The sequence below is a fragment of the Barbus barbus genome, assembly GCF_936440315.1.
Source record: "Barbus barbus genome assembly, chromosome: 25".
NCBI classification, from domain to species: domain Eukaryota; kingdom Metazoa; phylum Chordata; class Actinopteri; order Cypriniformes; family Cyprinidae; genus Barbus; species Barbus barbus.
The window spans coordinates 12,067,442-12,083,538 of record NC_136753.1 but is presented as its reverse complement, the minus strand read 5'-3'; the positions used below and the strand labels follow the sequence as shown (position 1 = coordinate 12,083,538).

Below are 16,097 nucleotides of genomic sequence, written 5' to 3'. Positions count from 1 at the left end.
ATAATTACAGTCAAGCCTGAACTTAATTTCCTGTAAAGCTGCTTTGCAACGTTTTTGTATCGTGAAAAGCGCTATACAAATAAACTTGAATTGAATTGAACTAAATTGGGTGTGTCTGATTAGGTAGACATACAATGTGCAGGGCAGGGGGACCTCCAGGACAGGTTTGGGAACCACTGATTTAGCAGAATATGTTTTTGTTCTTGAAATGGCACCTTTGGTTATTCAGTATATGACTATGTGCAGTATCTTCTCTAGTAAATTAAAAAATACATTAGTCATCACATTCGGTGTTGCTGGTGTCCTTTTCTTCAACCTAAAAGCAAAGCAAAACAAATAAAAAATTAACGATGGAATGTGTTCAAGTAATTGACTTATAGCCATATTCCTCATAATAATCTGTTTTAAACTGGACTAACATAATGGATCAATGTATATAGTGCATTATCTGCCATCTCTAAATCAAAACACACTAAACAAAGCCTGTATGAATATGATAGGCAGTCATGGCCCCAGGCCTGAATGAAGGGTTAGGTGTGACTGAAACAAGACCCCTGCTGTATTAGAGCAGTGAATGAAACCTGTTATGCTATTATGTGTCTGAAGACTCCACTGTACAAGTATCATTATATCATTATACACATGCACACAATTGTTCACTTAGCTCCATCAATGGAATCTCATGTTGCCTTAATACAAATTACTTATATATTAACATTAATTTTTTATTAATGTTATTAAGTAATATAAAGTAACTAATGTAGTCATTTTTACAAATAAGGACATCTTTAGAAGTCCCTAAATGGAGCCCCCCCCCCCCCTCATATTTAGCTCATTTCTAAGGATAAAATTTTACCTAAAGTATGGTTAAGTAACTACACACATCACTGTCACAGAAAAATTAACAATAACAAAACTTCCAATAACCTTGTGAAAAATCTAAGCTTTTTAAGCAAATTTAGTTAGTTTCAAAGATTCTTTTGCTTTATCTAAAGATATGTCCTTATCCCAACTCTTCATAAAAGCGTCTTTGCAATAACAGACAATCAGTATTCCTTTCGCTGACTTTTCTCTACACTTGTCATAATAAACCAGACCTCATACTGACCAGGCCAACAACTCCCAAACATGTACTTATGTACATACATGACTTTTATTTTATGCAATACATATTTCTGTGGTCACTGGCAGTCCTTAAGTCCACTGTTTCGGTGGTCTGCCAATGTTAGTTTAATCCTTTGGAGAGCACTGTGATGCTGAGGGTACTCTTCAGCCAAATGCTGGAGAATGGAACTGATCTGAGATAAGAGTGCAGAAAGGAATTAGTATTAGTCTTGTTTATTGGCTTCTGAAATCACTAGCTCTGCTTTTCTCCACTTTGCCCCACTTGTTCAACTTCAGCTACTGATAATAACACAAAACATTTGAGGTTGCCGTGAGCTTCTCAGTTATTCAGCATTTAGTTTTGTTTGAGGGTTCATTTAGAAGTCATTGCATCTATGCAGATGCTCTTTAAAGGGGCCATGAACTGAAAAACCATGAACTGAAAACTTTTCACATGTTAGAGGTCATTGTACTATGAAAACATCCTGTAAGTTTCAGAACTAAAAGCTTTCTCATAAGTCTAAAAACAGCTTATACTGAAGCCACTCTGCCAAAATGATAGCTTGTGGAATGTACCACTCTATGATGTAATAGTGTGGATAAGCATCACCTCCACAGAAGAAGATCAACGCCTGCTTCTACATCACTGCCCTGCCCACCAATTTATACACGTAGCGTTTACGAAAGAGGCTAAGAGGTCTACACAGAAACAAAACAATAATGATGGCTCCAAAGACAACAAGGTGCTGTACAGTGACAAGTTTTTTTTTGCATTGCCTTCCTTTTGATCTCAATGTTAGGAAAGAGTGGATGAACTTTATTTTTAATGAAGTTCTAGACCACGTCAGTAAGAACATGACCCTTTGTTCACTTCATTTTAACACAGATTAGTTTACAAACAAGGCTCAAATCGATTTTCAGAAAGATCGAAACTAAAAGACAATTCCTATTCAAACAGAACGTTTAGCTAAGAGGGGTCAAAAACAGGAGAGAAAATAGCCTATTACATCTAAATTATGATGTTTTTTGATGTAAAAATCTAGCTAACATTATAAGTGGACCTAGAGAACAGTACAAAATAAAAAACAGAGGCAGTTCATGACCCCTTTAAGCCTCATCATTATCAGTAACTTAAGTGAATTTTAGATCTACATCTAACTTTGCATACTAGACCATAAACACAAGATTTCTGTCTAATTTACTTCAGAGAATCTTCCATGGATTTTACACTAACCATTTTCAATCGTTCTTCCTGTTTCTGTGTCGCCAGCTCCAATGCCGTGTCTCCACTGGCCACCGGAGTGTACTGTCCTTCCTTAACAGCCTGAAGGTGTTTCGCACGACACTGCAGCACAGGCAGACGATACAAGTTCTGCAGAAATGAGCAGAGAACCTTTGGTCATGCCAAATAATCAGCACAGAGTTACAGAACATAAACTTAAATAGTCAGAACCTACAGTACATCTAAATTCCTCTTGAAAACCCTGTCCACTAGTGTTGATGTCTTGAATAAAATTCAAGAGTGCAAAATGTTGTTTCCTGAAGTTGTGGTTCTTGTGTAAATAAAAGTCTATGTAAACACACAGTACACTTGCCGCTCTGATGTGATTTGCACGTGGAGTAAAATTGCTCTACACTGGTTGATTTAAATATAATATAACTGGATCATTAAGCTGTGACCCCCCACTGGATGTTTAGTATGCAAGGGCATATGCTGTTAGTGGATGGACTGACCCTCTCTTTGGTTTCTTGTAGTGCGCTGAGGTCCTGGGTGAGAACCGCTCTGATATTCTGCAGGTCATTGAGATGCATACGTTTGTCTCGGAGGCTGGAGGTCACAGAGCCCTGCCTCTCCTTCAGCTGAGCTATAGCACCATCACACTCTTCTGCTTGCTGAACACATACACAGTAAACAAGGCATAAGCTAGTTCTTTATAACAGACAAAACAGTCTCTAAGTTCATTTTGTAAACAAAAACTGTATAATACAGGTCATATCCATAAAGGTGGTTAATATTAAAACTAATCTGAACACTAAAAATGAAAAGTAAAAATAAAACAACAACAACATTTAATTAACTAAAATAAAAATAACTAACAAAATAATAACTAAAAAATATCCATGAAAATATCCAGAACTTTTCTTTTCAGTTTTTCAATTTATACAAAATCATCCCATTTATTACTGTAAGCTATTGTTACTTATTATTATAGTAAATACTGATACTTAAGTGATACTGAAATACTGAAGTTCAAAACCCAAAGCTAACAAATAGCCACCAAGAAAAACAGCTGCCTGAGACAATGGTCAATTATATAGTTTACCAGTCACTGTACAAAATATTTTGTAAGTATCCCAGGAAAGATTCAGTTTCAGAAACTGTTTACGTTAGTAATTCTACTAGGAAGTAACTGCAGAAAAAGTAAACAAAGTAGAAAACGCTAAGAGTAAATTGAATTGAATTTAATGAATAAAGGGAAGTAATAAAAAATTTAATTAAATTAATAAATAATTTATATATTTAAAATACAAGAAAAACTCATTTAAAATGTCTAAATTATTATAATCTTGATACACACATACCTTCTTTGCTTGGAGAATCTTTCGGCGGAGGCTCTGGAGAGTGTTGTGGTAGTCGTTGTGTGTGGGCTGCTTATGGTCAGATCGTGCCTGAGCCTCACTCCGAACAGCTATTGTCTCACGTCTGGCCACCACTGACTCCATGTCTCTCAACAACCTCTCCTGCTGCTTCATCAGTTGAGCATAACGAACCTGGACACATACCATACGTAACATTTCAGACTGAAACCACACTTTACTTCACAAGTTACTTTCACAAATACACTTATACTCTCACCTCCATGCGGTGAATCTCTGCTCTCATGGTTCGTATGTCTCCCTGTCCAATGTCTGAATCTATGGCAGAGCGAGTCTCTCGCATCAGCTGGGTTCTCTTCTCCCACAGCATGATCTGACGTCTTCGCACACAAACACACACACAAAACAGAGCAATATAGTGTTCATTCTCTAGCCCTGGTATTATACTGATTCTATACATTGTGGCTGTATGTATGGCTGTATCACTAACCTAGTGACATTTTTATCGTAACCGCATTTTTGGGTCAAAGGCATATGAGTTAGCTGCTTACTTATCACCGACGATGCCCAAAAATGTTCTCTAGGTAGGCATTTAGTTAGAATTTAGGTAACACAAATGGGTGTGGATCCAATTAAGTCCTGATACAACTGTAACTGTTCTAACATGATGAGTGGCTAAATATAATTATGCTATTCAAACCAAGAATGTACTGTATCCAATGGCATGACATTAGGGCAACCGCTGCAGACTGAATGGCAACAACAACCAGAAGTAAACTGTCAAATGCTGTAGCCAAAGAATGCAAAAATCACTAAGCAGCAATAGACAGCACAAGGAAAAGTTACCAAAAAAGTCATTTAAAAAAGCAAAAGCATGGTTGATGTTGTCATTAAATGAAAACTTACTGTGATCCAACCTCATTCCATAAAACAATGTCACCTACATTAGCTATAGTTGTCCTGCAGTAAAGAGTTATAGTGCAATGTCATTAAGTAGAAGTTTCTTTGAACCCACCGCTCTGCATATTTTGCATGTCTCTCATATTTAACATACTTTAATGCCCTTTGAATGGAACATATACACTCCCTTCGAACTGGAATTATGGAGGAATATCCTGTGACGTCCACTTTGGAGGGCACTTACGGTCGAATATAACAAACATCTGAAGTTGTAAGAGATACACACAAAATGTGCAAAGCAGGGGGTTGCAAGGACTAGAATTGAGAACCACTGCTCTAAATGACAATATGTTTATTTGGAATTTGGGAGAAATGTTGTCAGTAGTTTATAGAATAAAACAAAATTTTTTATTTTACTCAAATACATACCTATAAATAATATAACCAGATAAACTCATAATTTTGAAGTGGTCTCTTGATTTTTTCCAGAGCTGTATTTTCATTGTTAGTTCATGTTAACTAATTTAGTTAACTAATTTTAACAAATGGAACCTTGTAATAGTGATATTAAAATCTGAGTCAGGTTCAGGGTGTGTATGTGTGAAGTGTGTTGGACTCACTCTGCCTCCACTAGGCTGTTTATAAGTCTCTCTTTCTCTTCGTTTAACCTCTCCAGCTTCAGCTGTGTCTCAACCGAATCCCTCTCAGCCTCCTACACACACAAGATGGATACAAATAAAGTTTTTAAAATTTAGTTTACACAATAAGTAAATATTACATGTCTATTTAGATCAGGGTTTCTCAACTTCTGAGGTCCACTGTCCAGCAATATAGCTCCAACCCTATTCAAACTCTGCAGGACAAAGGACCTCGAGGGCCACAGTGTTCTAATCTACACTCATAATCACTCAACATTAGTTATTTCTTACTATACGTTGAGAGCTCTGGAAACTAATGGAAAGTATAAAACCAGAATAATACATAAAAATTAGATTTCACAATGTAAAACTACACCGTGCGTAGTGTCGTACCTTGAGTCTCTGTCTGAACTCTGTCTCCATCAGACTGTTGCTCTGCTGCAGGACTTGATTCAGATCACTGTTCTTAGTGAGCAGAGAGTTCAGTTTGACCATGTCTGCCATGAGAGCTTTAATCTGTTTTTCCAGATCTGCCTGCTCGCGCTGATCCTGCCCCATCTCACCTGATAGGGACAAACATAACCAAAACACACACACATATGCAGAGCACAATATCAATAGTGTATTTATTTCTCAGACACATTTTATAACTTTGTACTTTGTTTGTTTGTTCACATGCTACAAATGGCAAAAAGGTTTTTCCAAATTAATTGTACTTAAGGTATAGTTCACAAAGAAATAAAAATTATCTCATTATTTACTCACCCTGATGTCATTCCAAACCTGTATTTGTCATTCCAAACCTCCAAACCCCCCCACCCCCCCCCCACCCCCCCCCCCCCCCCCCCCTCAAAACAATGAAAGCCAGTGAGGTACAGATGAAATGTTCTTTAAAATATTTTACAGTTTTGGAATAACATGATAAAGAGTAAATTAAGACACATAAAATGAAACACTACATGTTAGTGAAAAGTGCATACTCTCTCTTCTGATCTTGCTCTGTTGCAGTATTGTGAGTTGTGTTTGGAGGGTCTGTACAGAAGAGCTGTGGGCCTGTTTTTCCTGAGTGAATCTCACTAGCTCCCCCTGCTGCCAGAGCCACAACTGCTGCTGCTCTTTAATCTCAGCACCAACTTCTTCCAGCTTCTTAGACAGGGTGGCTGCACGAATCTCCAGAGGTCCTAGGTCTTCATGCTACTCTCACACACATTGGAAAGTTTAAATACACAGTATCTACAGTAACATTTAAAATTCATTGAAATATGAGTTGAATGCAGTAACTTGAAAATGCAATCATCCTTTAGAATCATCAGAGAGAAGAGAGCTCTATGACTTAGTCAAATCATCCATATTTTAAAACATGTACTGATTGCGAAGTGTGAGCTCTAACCCCTGTACTGGACACAATATCCCTGATCTTCTTGTTGTAGATGCTGATCGTGGCCTGCTTTCGCTCAATATCTGTGACTTGTTTAGCAATCTCTGCCTCGCGAGAAGACAGGAGCATGTGACGTTGGCTCATTTCTTGCTCAAGTTCAGCTTGAAATGCAGCCAGAGAATCCAGATGTGTCGCCACCTCTTGCCCCTCCAGCGTTACTGTATTGATGTCATTCTCTAACTTAGTTAACTGAGCCTCCTGAGAAATCATATAAATGCACAGGTTTGAATTCAACATGTCCAGGTCATACTACACCTAAAAATCCAAAGGTACTCAAAAGTCAAAGTGCTAATTACTAAAATCATCACACAACTTACAAATGATTCATTTAAAATTAAGTCAATAATTCGAAAAATTTGTGGTGAAAATTTATGGGTTAGCTGATAGCATCCTACCTTTTCTCTCCTGTGTGCTGCAGATTTATCAGTCAGTCGACGTGAGTACTTTGCTGCATTATTGTGAGTAAGCTGCTCTTGCAGCTTGCTCATGATCTGGTCCTCCAGATCCACACGCACCGCAGACTCTTTCTCCATCTGCTTTCTGAGACCCTTAAGGTCAGACTGACGCATATCATAGTCCTAAAAAAAGAGAGATAGTCATAACATTTCTTTTAAGAAAGACAAAAGCTTTTGACTAGTGCTCATTAACCTGCACACATCAGTCTTGAAAAATATTTGAGGTGTAGGTTGATGTGACTGAAGTACCCCACGCAGTGTGCTGAGGATCTTTTCGGTCTCCTGCAGCATTCGTGTACATGTGCTATACTGGGACTGCAGGACCTCCTGATGGTTCTGGGAGTTTGTGATGAGTTTACGTGAGGTGGTGCAGTCATTCTGGGCCCGGTTCAGATGCAGAGTGAGATGCTCATTCTGCTCTTCTTCCTCTGTGATGGACTTTTTGTAGCCCTCAATCTCTGTGTCCAGAGAGAGTACCTGATCATTGGTCAGCCTGGAGGAGGGAACATCAGTACAAATCAGTACTGTTATTTGGATCATACATACACAGAAATCTAGAGCATTATGTTCACCTCAGTTCCTCCTGCATAGCAGTGTAAGTCTCATCCCTCCTCCTCATCATTAACAGGCTGCTGTTCCATTGCTGGAGTAACTGCCTACGCTCAACAACCACAGAGTCCAGTTCCAGCTGCGCCTATAGCACGCACGCGCACACACACGGGTTTCCGTGTTTTTTTGAAAAAAATAATACTTTTATTTAGTAAGGATGAATAAAACTGATCCAAACTGTCAGTAAAGAATATATTGTTACAAAAGATTTCTAATTCAAAGAAATGCTGTTCTTTTGAACTTTCAATTCATCAAAGAATCCTGAAATAAATCCTGCAATATATTTTGAACATTTATAATAATAAAGCACCAGATCAGCATATTAGAATGTTACGCTGAAGTCTGGAGTAATGGCTGCTGAACATTCTGCTGTGCCAGTACAAGAATGAATTACATAAAATATTTAAAAATGGAAAACTTATTTTAAACTGTAGTAATATTTCACAATATTACTGTTTTTACTGGCATTTTTGATCAAATATATAAGCATAATCGCACAAGAGGTTTCTTTAAAAAAAATTACCAACTTTTGAGTGGTAGTGTAAACCTCTTTATTAAATTATACTTTATCTTCATCTATGCTTTATCTAGGGTGAAAAAAAATACTTAATTTCTACTCAGAATTTCATTACTGATGAATGTCCTGACTCCTGTGATATAATCTTGTCAGGATCCCTTTAATGCTAGAACCAATGGTACTAAAGTAACTAATTATGGACCAGTATAGAAATTCTGTCAAGAAGTCAGTAAGTCAGTACTGTTGCTCTTAATAATATTTAAATTTGAACATAACCAAAATGTTGTGTTTTAAGTAAAATGTGTTTCATAACTTTTAAAAATGCATAACTTTGAATGTGTATGCTTCACTTGATCTGTTGCTGAGGTGTCTAACCTCAGAAAGAGCTTCCTTTGCAGCCTTTGTCTGCTCAGTCTGAGCGATGATCTGAACTTCATATAGAGAGATCTGCTCTGAGAGCTTTTCCACATGCTTGATCAAACGCTCAACATAAAGATCCTGACAGAGAGAAAGAGAGAGATGTTTGACTGAACATATACTATAGCTTCAATGAAATGGAGAGAATGCTTTATATATATATATATATATACAGGTCCTTTTCAAAAAATTAGCATATTGTGATAAAGTTAATTATTTTCTGTAATGTACTGATAAACATTAGACTTTCATATATTTTAGATTCATTACAACACAGCTGAAGTAGTTCAAGCCTTTTATTGTTTTAATATTGATGATTTTGGCATACAGCTCATGAAAACCCAAAATTCCTATCTCAAAAAATTAGCATATTTCATCCGACCAATAAAAGAAAAGTGTTTTTAATACAAAAAAAATTCAACCTTCAAATAATTATGTTCAGTTATGCACTCAATACTTGGTCGGGAATCCTTTTGCAGAAATGACTGCTTCAATGCGTCGTGGCATGGAGGCAATCAGCCTGTGGCCCTGCTGAGGTGTTATGGAGGCCCAGGATGCTTCGATAGCGGCCTTAAGCTCATCCAGAGTGTTGGGTCTTGCGTCTCTCAACTTTCTCTTCACAATATCCCACAGATTCTCTATGGGGTTCAGGTCAGGAGAGTTGGCAGGCCAATTGAGCACAGTAATACCATGGTCAGTAAACCATTTACCAGTGGTTTTGGCACTGTGAGCAGGTGCCAGGTCGTGCTGAAAAATGAAATCTTCATCTCCATAAAGCTTTTCAGCAGATGGAAGCATGAAGTGCTCCAAAATCTCCTGATAGCTAGCTGCATTGACCCTGCCCTTGATAAAACACAGTGGACCAACACCAGCATCACTGACTGTGGGTACTTGACACTGGACTTCAGGCATTTTGGCATTTCCCTCTCCCCAGTCTTCCTCCAGACTCTGGCACCTTGATTTCCGAATGACATGCAAAATTTGCTTTCATCCAAAAAAAGTACTTTGGACCACTGAGCAACAGTCCAGTGCTGCTTCTCTGTAGCCCAGGTCAGGCGCTTCTGCCGCTGTTTCTGGTTCAAAAGTGGCTTGACCTGGGGAATGCGGCACCTGTAGCCCATTTCCTGCACACGCCTGTACACGGTGGCTCTGGATGTTTCTACTCCAGACTCAGTCCACTGCTTCCGCAGGTCCCCCAAGGTCTGGAATCGGTCTTTCTCCACAATCTTCCTCAGGGTCCGGTCACCTCTTCTCGTTGTGCTGCGTTTTCTGCCACACTTTTTCCTTCCCACAGACTTCCCACTGAGGTGCCTTGATACAGCACTCTGGGAACAGCCTATTCGTTCAGAAATTTCTTTCTGTGTCTTACCCTCTTGCTTGAGGGTGTCAATGATGGCCTTCTGGACAGCAGTCAGGTCGGCAGTCTTACCCATGATTGCGGTTTTGAGTAATGAACCAGGCTGGGAGTTTTTAAAAGCCTCAGGAATCTTTTGCAGGTGTTTAGAGTTAATTAGTTGATTCAGATGATTAGGTTAATAGCTCGTTTAGAGAACCTTTTCATGATATGCTAATTTTTTGAGATAGGAATTTTGGGTTTTCATGAGCTGTATGCCAAAATCATCAATATTAAAACAATAAAAGGCTTGAACTACTTCAGTTGTGTTGTAATGAATCTAAAATATATGAAAGTCTAATGTTTATCAGTACATTACAGAAAATAATGAACTTTATCACAATATGCTAATTTTTTGAAAAGGACCTGTATATATATATATATATACACATACACACACACATATACATACGTATATACATATATATATATATATATAATAGAACATATACAATATACATATAATTTTCTGGTTAAAATCATTATATAAACATGCTAATATATACAAAAATAGTGACATGGCTACATTTATATACACTCACCTAAAGGATTATTAGGAACACCATACTAATACTGTGTTTGACCCCCTTTCGCCTTCAGAACTGCCTTAATTCTACGTGGCATTGATTCAACAAGGTGCTGAAAGCATTCTTTAGAAATGTTGGCCCATAATGATAGGATAGCATCTTGCAGTTGATGGAGATTTGTGGGATGCACATCCAGGGCACGAAGCTCCCGTTCCACCACATCCCAAAGATGCTCTATTGGGTTGACATCTGGTGACTGTGTTAGTACAGTGAACTCATTGTCATGTTCAAGAAACCAATTTGAAATGATTCGAGCTTTGTGACATGGTGCATTATCCTGCTGGAAGTAGCCATCAGAGGATGGGTACATGGTGGTCATAAAGGGATGGACATGGTCAGAAACAATGCTCAGGTAGGCCGTGGCATTTAAACGATGCCCAATTGGCACTAAGGGGCCTAAAGTGTGCCAAGAAAACATCCCCCACACCATTACACCACCACCACCAGCCTGCACAGTGGTAACAAGGCATGATGGATCCATGTTCTCATTCTGTTTACGCCAAATTCTGACTCTACCATCTGAATGTCTCAACAGAAATCGAGACTCATCAGACCAGGCAACATTTTTCCAGTCTTCAACCGTCCAATTTTGGTGAGCTCGTGCAAATTGTAGCCTCTTTTTCCTATTTGTAGTGGAGATAAGTGGTACCCGGTGGGGTCTTCTGCTGTTGTAGCCCATCCGCCTCAAGGTTGTGCGTGTTGTGGCTTCACAAATGCTTTCCTGCATACCTCGGTTGTAACGAGTGGTTATTTCAGTCAAAGTTGCTCTTCTATCAGCTTGAATCAGTCGGCCCATTCTCCTCTGACCTCTAGCATCAACAAGGCATTTTTGCCCACAGGACTGCCACATACTGGATGTTTTTCCCTTTTCACACCATTCTTTGTAAACCCTAGAAATGGTTGTGCGTGAAATTCCCAGTAACTGAGCAGATTGTGAAATACTCAGACCGGCCCGTCTGGCACCAACAACCATGCCACGCTCAAAATTGCTTAAATCACCTTTCTTTCCCATTCTGATATTCAGTTTGGAGTTCAGGAGATTGTCTTGACCAGGACCACACCCCTAAATGCATTGAAACAACTGCCATGTGATTGGTTGATTAGATAATTGCATTAATGAGAAATTGAACAGGTGTTCCTAATAATCCTTTAGGTGAGTGTATATATATATATATATATATATATACACACACACACACACACACACACACACACACACACACACACACACACACACATTAGGGCTGCCATTAAGGACTATTTTTATTTCTATCGATTAATCGATTAATCTAAACGATTAATTTCCCACTAAAAAAATTAACAATTTTGCTTAAGAATATTTTATTAAACCAAATGAAATCCAAATGTCTATGAAATCCTTTTTTAAAGCAAAAGTAAAGTGCAACATAAAGTGCAAGAAGCAAGTGTCCATCTCATAGTCCAAGTCACTGAAATCAGTTCAATACTATAGTGTAAGAATGACAACATATCCACGTGTTCTAGTCTACTACTAATAAAATTATACTCAAAAAACACTTTTTAAAGGAGTATTTATCAGAAATACTATTTACCAGATTTTATTTAAGTGAAATGTAAATGCAGTATTTCTGAAAAAAATGGAATCCAGAAAATAATGGAAAACAGAATTTGGTACAGATAAAACTGTAAAACTCAATTAATTAGACAGGCTTTTTGAATAATAAAAGTTAATTTAACCATTAAAACAGAGTGTAGAAAAATGAAAATGGAAAAAAATGAATTTGGAAATAAAACGGATTTCATAGGGCCCTATAATTATAATACAAATTTTTTTGTGGTAATAAAAATAGATGTAAGTGACAATAGCTTTTAAAATACATATATAATAGCAATGATGCAATAATAATATAATAATAATAATAATAAATATAATAATTAGTTCAAATAAAATATCAAAATCAAGAAATCGTGGTTTTATTGAACAAAACTGTTAAAATACATAATGTATTATAACCAATAGAGCTAATGTAGATTACGCATAACAACAAAGGCGCCCCGACGGCCTGGTGATTATTTTTACACATTACTGTTTAATATTGACCAAGCACCATTTAATTTAAATGTCCACTTAATCTTTAATATTTGGCCATTTCTTTAGGACAGAAATGCTATAGCTGCTGTAATTAAATGAATATGTGGTCATCAAAACGTGTAAACTCAGAGTGAGGGTTTGAGCTTTTATTTTGAAATTGCGATGTATTCTCCTGTTTGCGTAGATTTATAAATGATTTACCTTACAAATCTGATGAAATGGCGCACGTTGCGTTCCCATATGAACGTTATAATAAACCCAAACTCACAACAACATGCAGAGATGGAGTTTGAGACGCTCCACACATGTAAATGATAACAGCTTCTGCAGAACAAATGGAGCCGCTGTGAGACGCACGTACTTCACTCATGTAAATAATTAAAGCGCATATGCTGTATTAGAACTGCATCGCATATCATTATTAAATTATTAAAATTATTTAAAAAAATATATTAAATCATTGCGTTTGTGAATTCACAATTATGCTTAATTAGGATTTTTAAATGGGTTTAATATATCATGCAGCCTTGGAAAATAATCTAATAATGTGTTTTATGGATTCTCGTCCGTGAAATGCGCCACTTCCGGTATTTTGCCGGTTAGTCGACGCCAGCAAAATGAAGTCGACGATTTTTAAAAATCGACGAATCGCGACAGCCCTAATGCACATATACACTATATTGCCAAAAGTATTGGGTCACCCCCTTCTAATGAACATGTTTGACTACTTTAGTAATTTCTATGAGTACAAATCGTAATGTTAAAGCATATAATGATATTCTACGGAATGGTGTGCTTCTAATTTTATAGCAACAGTTTGGACAGGACCCTTTTAGTCAAACATGTTCATTAGAAGGGGGTGACCCAATACGTTTGGCAATATAGTGTATATATATATATATATATATATATATATATATATATATGTATGTATAGTACATATACATAGAATGTTCTGGTTTAAATCATTATATAAGCATGCTAATATATACAAAAATAGCAAAACACATGACATGGCCACATTTAACCACAATCATGCACTCTTGAACTCCACCTGCTGGTGTTTATTCTCCTCTGCCTGAGTTCTCTCTTTCTGGGCTTTGTGTGAAGCATTTATTATGGCTTTGATGTCTGAGCGCAGGTCAGTATTGGCCTCCTGCATGTAGAGCAACTTCAGGGCCAGGTTGTCCACTTTAGACTGTAATTCAGAAACTATAAAGAGAGCACAAATGATGGCAAGACTAACTGAGATTGTTGAGTGTTAATTGTGTGAAGATGAAGTCTGCACCACTAAAATTGTAAAATAATGATTTCAAAACCCTTTTTATCCTATCTGCTATTGTTCCCTCAAAAACTGAAGCCATTGGTTAAGCTATTGTTATTATGTTGTACTGTTTGGGATGATATCTGTGGTTTTACAATGCCAAAGAGTCACAATGTTTTGTTTATGAAAGTAGTATTGTGCATATTATGTTTATTTGTCAGTTTCTTTGAAAAATCATAACTAATGAACAATAAGAATAATATAAATATAAATAATCATCTTAAAAATGTGCTGTTGTTTAGTGCAAACTGTTCTCTACTGTAATTGCACTCTTGTATATTTGTATCAAAATATTTTTGTTAATTGAAATAAAGCTTTAAAAAGAAACTAACTGAAATTAGAAATGTTGATTAGGCAATTAAAAAATAGCTGAAGCACTAAAATTACTAACGGGAAATAAAAACTGAAACCAAAATAAAACTAAAACTGAAATTAAATGAAACAAACCTAAATAGTAATATTTTAAAAATAAATTATTATTATTATTATTAATACTGATAATACATAATAATAATAATAATAATAATAATAATAATAAATGACAAAATCACAAAAACAAAACTACAAAAACAATCAATAAATAAAATAAATAAAAACAATATACAAAAATAAAAGATAACTAAAAATATTAACACAAAATAAATCGTATATAAATATACAAAATAACACTGGTTCATAGATCTTCTTCTCACCTTGCATAAGTTGTTTGTTATTCTGACTGGCAGCATCTTGGTACTGATTTTTTACCCCATCCAGCTGGTCTTGGGCCTGTCTACGCTGAGCAGCAGCCTGGGAATTAGCCTCATGACTTGCCTCCAGAGACGCCTGGAGTCTGGCCAACATCTCATGCACCATGTATACTTCTTCAGCAAATTCATGACGTTTCTGAGCCTCTGCCTTTTCCACTACTATCTGCAGCAGAGCAGTGACGATCAGTTTCTGTAGCCCTTGTTTGTATACAAGTGTGTGCATATATTTTCCAAAGTAAAGAAGACATTTCTGCCCAGTGTGCATGTGTAGTTACACATAGAAGGATCATATAAACATTTTCAGAGAAAAAAATATTATTTTATATTATTTTATATATTTTTATCATTTTTTCTATTACCTTCTCACGGAGCTCGAGGTTCAATCTCTCTAGCTGATTTCTGAGGTTGTTTTTCAGTGCAGACTGGAATCTTTTCATTAAAGGCTGATGGGTACAAAATGTACAAAACATGAGACCAGGGGCATCAGTTTTTTTTTTACTGCTTAAGCCACAAAAAAACCAAAAAACAAGTGTACTCACATGCTCAGGATCCAACACTACAAGTTCTTCCTCTTCATCATCTTCCTCACTGATGCTCCCTTCTGCCTCGATGCCACTGAACTCCAGCTGGAGGGAGTGCTGTCCACTAAGCCCAGCTGTGAGTCCACTGTTCCCAGCATGATCAGTGCCTCTGTCATAATGGTCTGACTGCTGCATCGATTCCCCCTATGAATAAAATAATAATAAAATAACAAACCGACTGAGTTCACATTGCAAGCCCTGATTGCTAGGACAATGGGAAAACGAAACCAAAACGCTATTCACTCTGATATTATCTGTATGATTAATGTCTTTAGTAATATAATAATGTTAAACTGATACAAGTGAAAGGTTCGTGTAGAGACTCTATAGACCTCCTCAGGCTCAGTAAATTCATCAGGAACCTCTTCCTGCCTGTTCATCTGATCCTCCGGCAGACCTTCATCACACCCACCACCTTCCATCTCTTCATAATCAAAAATAAAGTACCGTAATTCAACACAGACACACATATATAAGACATTAACAGGGCATTACGGAGTAACTGTTAATTGTTTGTTAGATCATTTTAAATTATCACCTGTTTCTTTTGTATCCTGGTCCTGAGTGGCAGAGAGTTACGAAGCTTATTTTCCAATATTTATATTCATTTTTTATTTTCAAAGATCTAGAAAGTTATCGTTCAATTTGCAATAATTTCTGGTATCACCCTTTAGCAGCGCAAGACCTGCAGTGTTTCTTTTGTATCTCCGTTGCTA

General features: G+C 36.9%; 1 protein-coding gene across 2 annotated transcripts; it reads right to left on the bottom strand.

Annotated features, from left to right (window-relative positions):
* Positions 1-706: 706 nt before the first annotated feature.
* On the bottom strand, positions 707-16,087 carry LOC306845252 (coiled-coil domain-containing protein 40-like). 2 transcript variants are annotated; one of them, XM_079377940.1, is made up of 19 exons: positions 15,920-16,073; positions 15,714-15,805; positions 15,340-15,525; positions 15,160-15,243; positions 14,744-14,963; positions 13,782-13,939; positions 8,635-8,757; positions 7,706-7,827; positions 7,383-7,626; positions 7,074-7,256; positions 6,631-6,876; positions 6,221-6,434; positions 5,634-5,803; positions 5,223-5,314; positions 3,962-4,082; positions 3,688-3,876; positions 2,839-2,997; positions 2,339-2,476; positions 707-1,298 (listed from the first exon to the last, which is right to left on the bottom strand). In XM_079377940.1, the coding sequence occupies exons 2-19, from the start codon at positions 15,801-15,803 to the stop codon at positions 1,182-1,184; spliced, it is 2,856 nt and encodes a 951-aa protein (XP_079234066.1). In that variant the 5' UTR covers positions 15,804-15,805; positions 15,920-16,073; the 3' UTR covers positions 707-1,181. The 2 variants fall into 2 exon arrangements, with proteins under 2 accessions (XP_079234066.1, XP_079234067.1); XM_079377941.1 differs by having other exon boundaries at positions 714-1,298; positions 15,744-15,805; positions 15,920-16,087.
* Positions 16,088-16,097: the final 10 nt, after the last annotated feature.

Bases quoted from the DNA above. Each gene is read 5' to 3' on its own strand.
- LOC306845252 (XM_079377940.1), bottom strand. From the start codon at position 15,803: ATGGAAGGTGGTGGGTGTGATGAAGGTCTGCCGGAGGATCAGATGAAC. The intron at 13,940-14,743 runs GTGAGAAGAAGA...CTCTCTTTATAG, and splicing joins TAACAAACAACTTATGCAAG to TTTCTGAATTACAGTCTAAA. The intron at 5,804-6,220 runs GTATGCACTTTT...TGTCCCTATCAG, and splicing joins GAGCAAGATCAGAAGAGAGA to GTGAGATGGGGCAGGATCAG.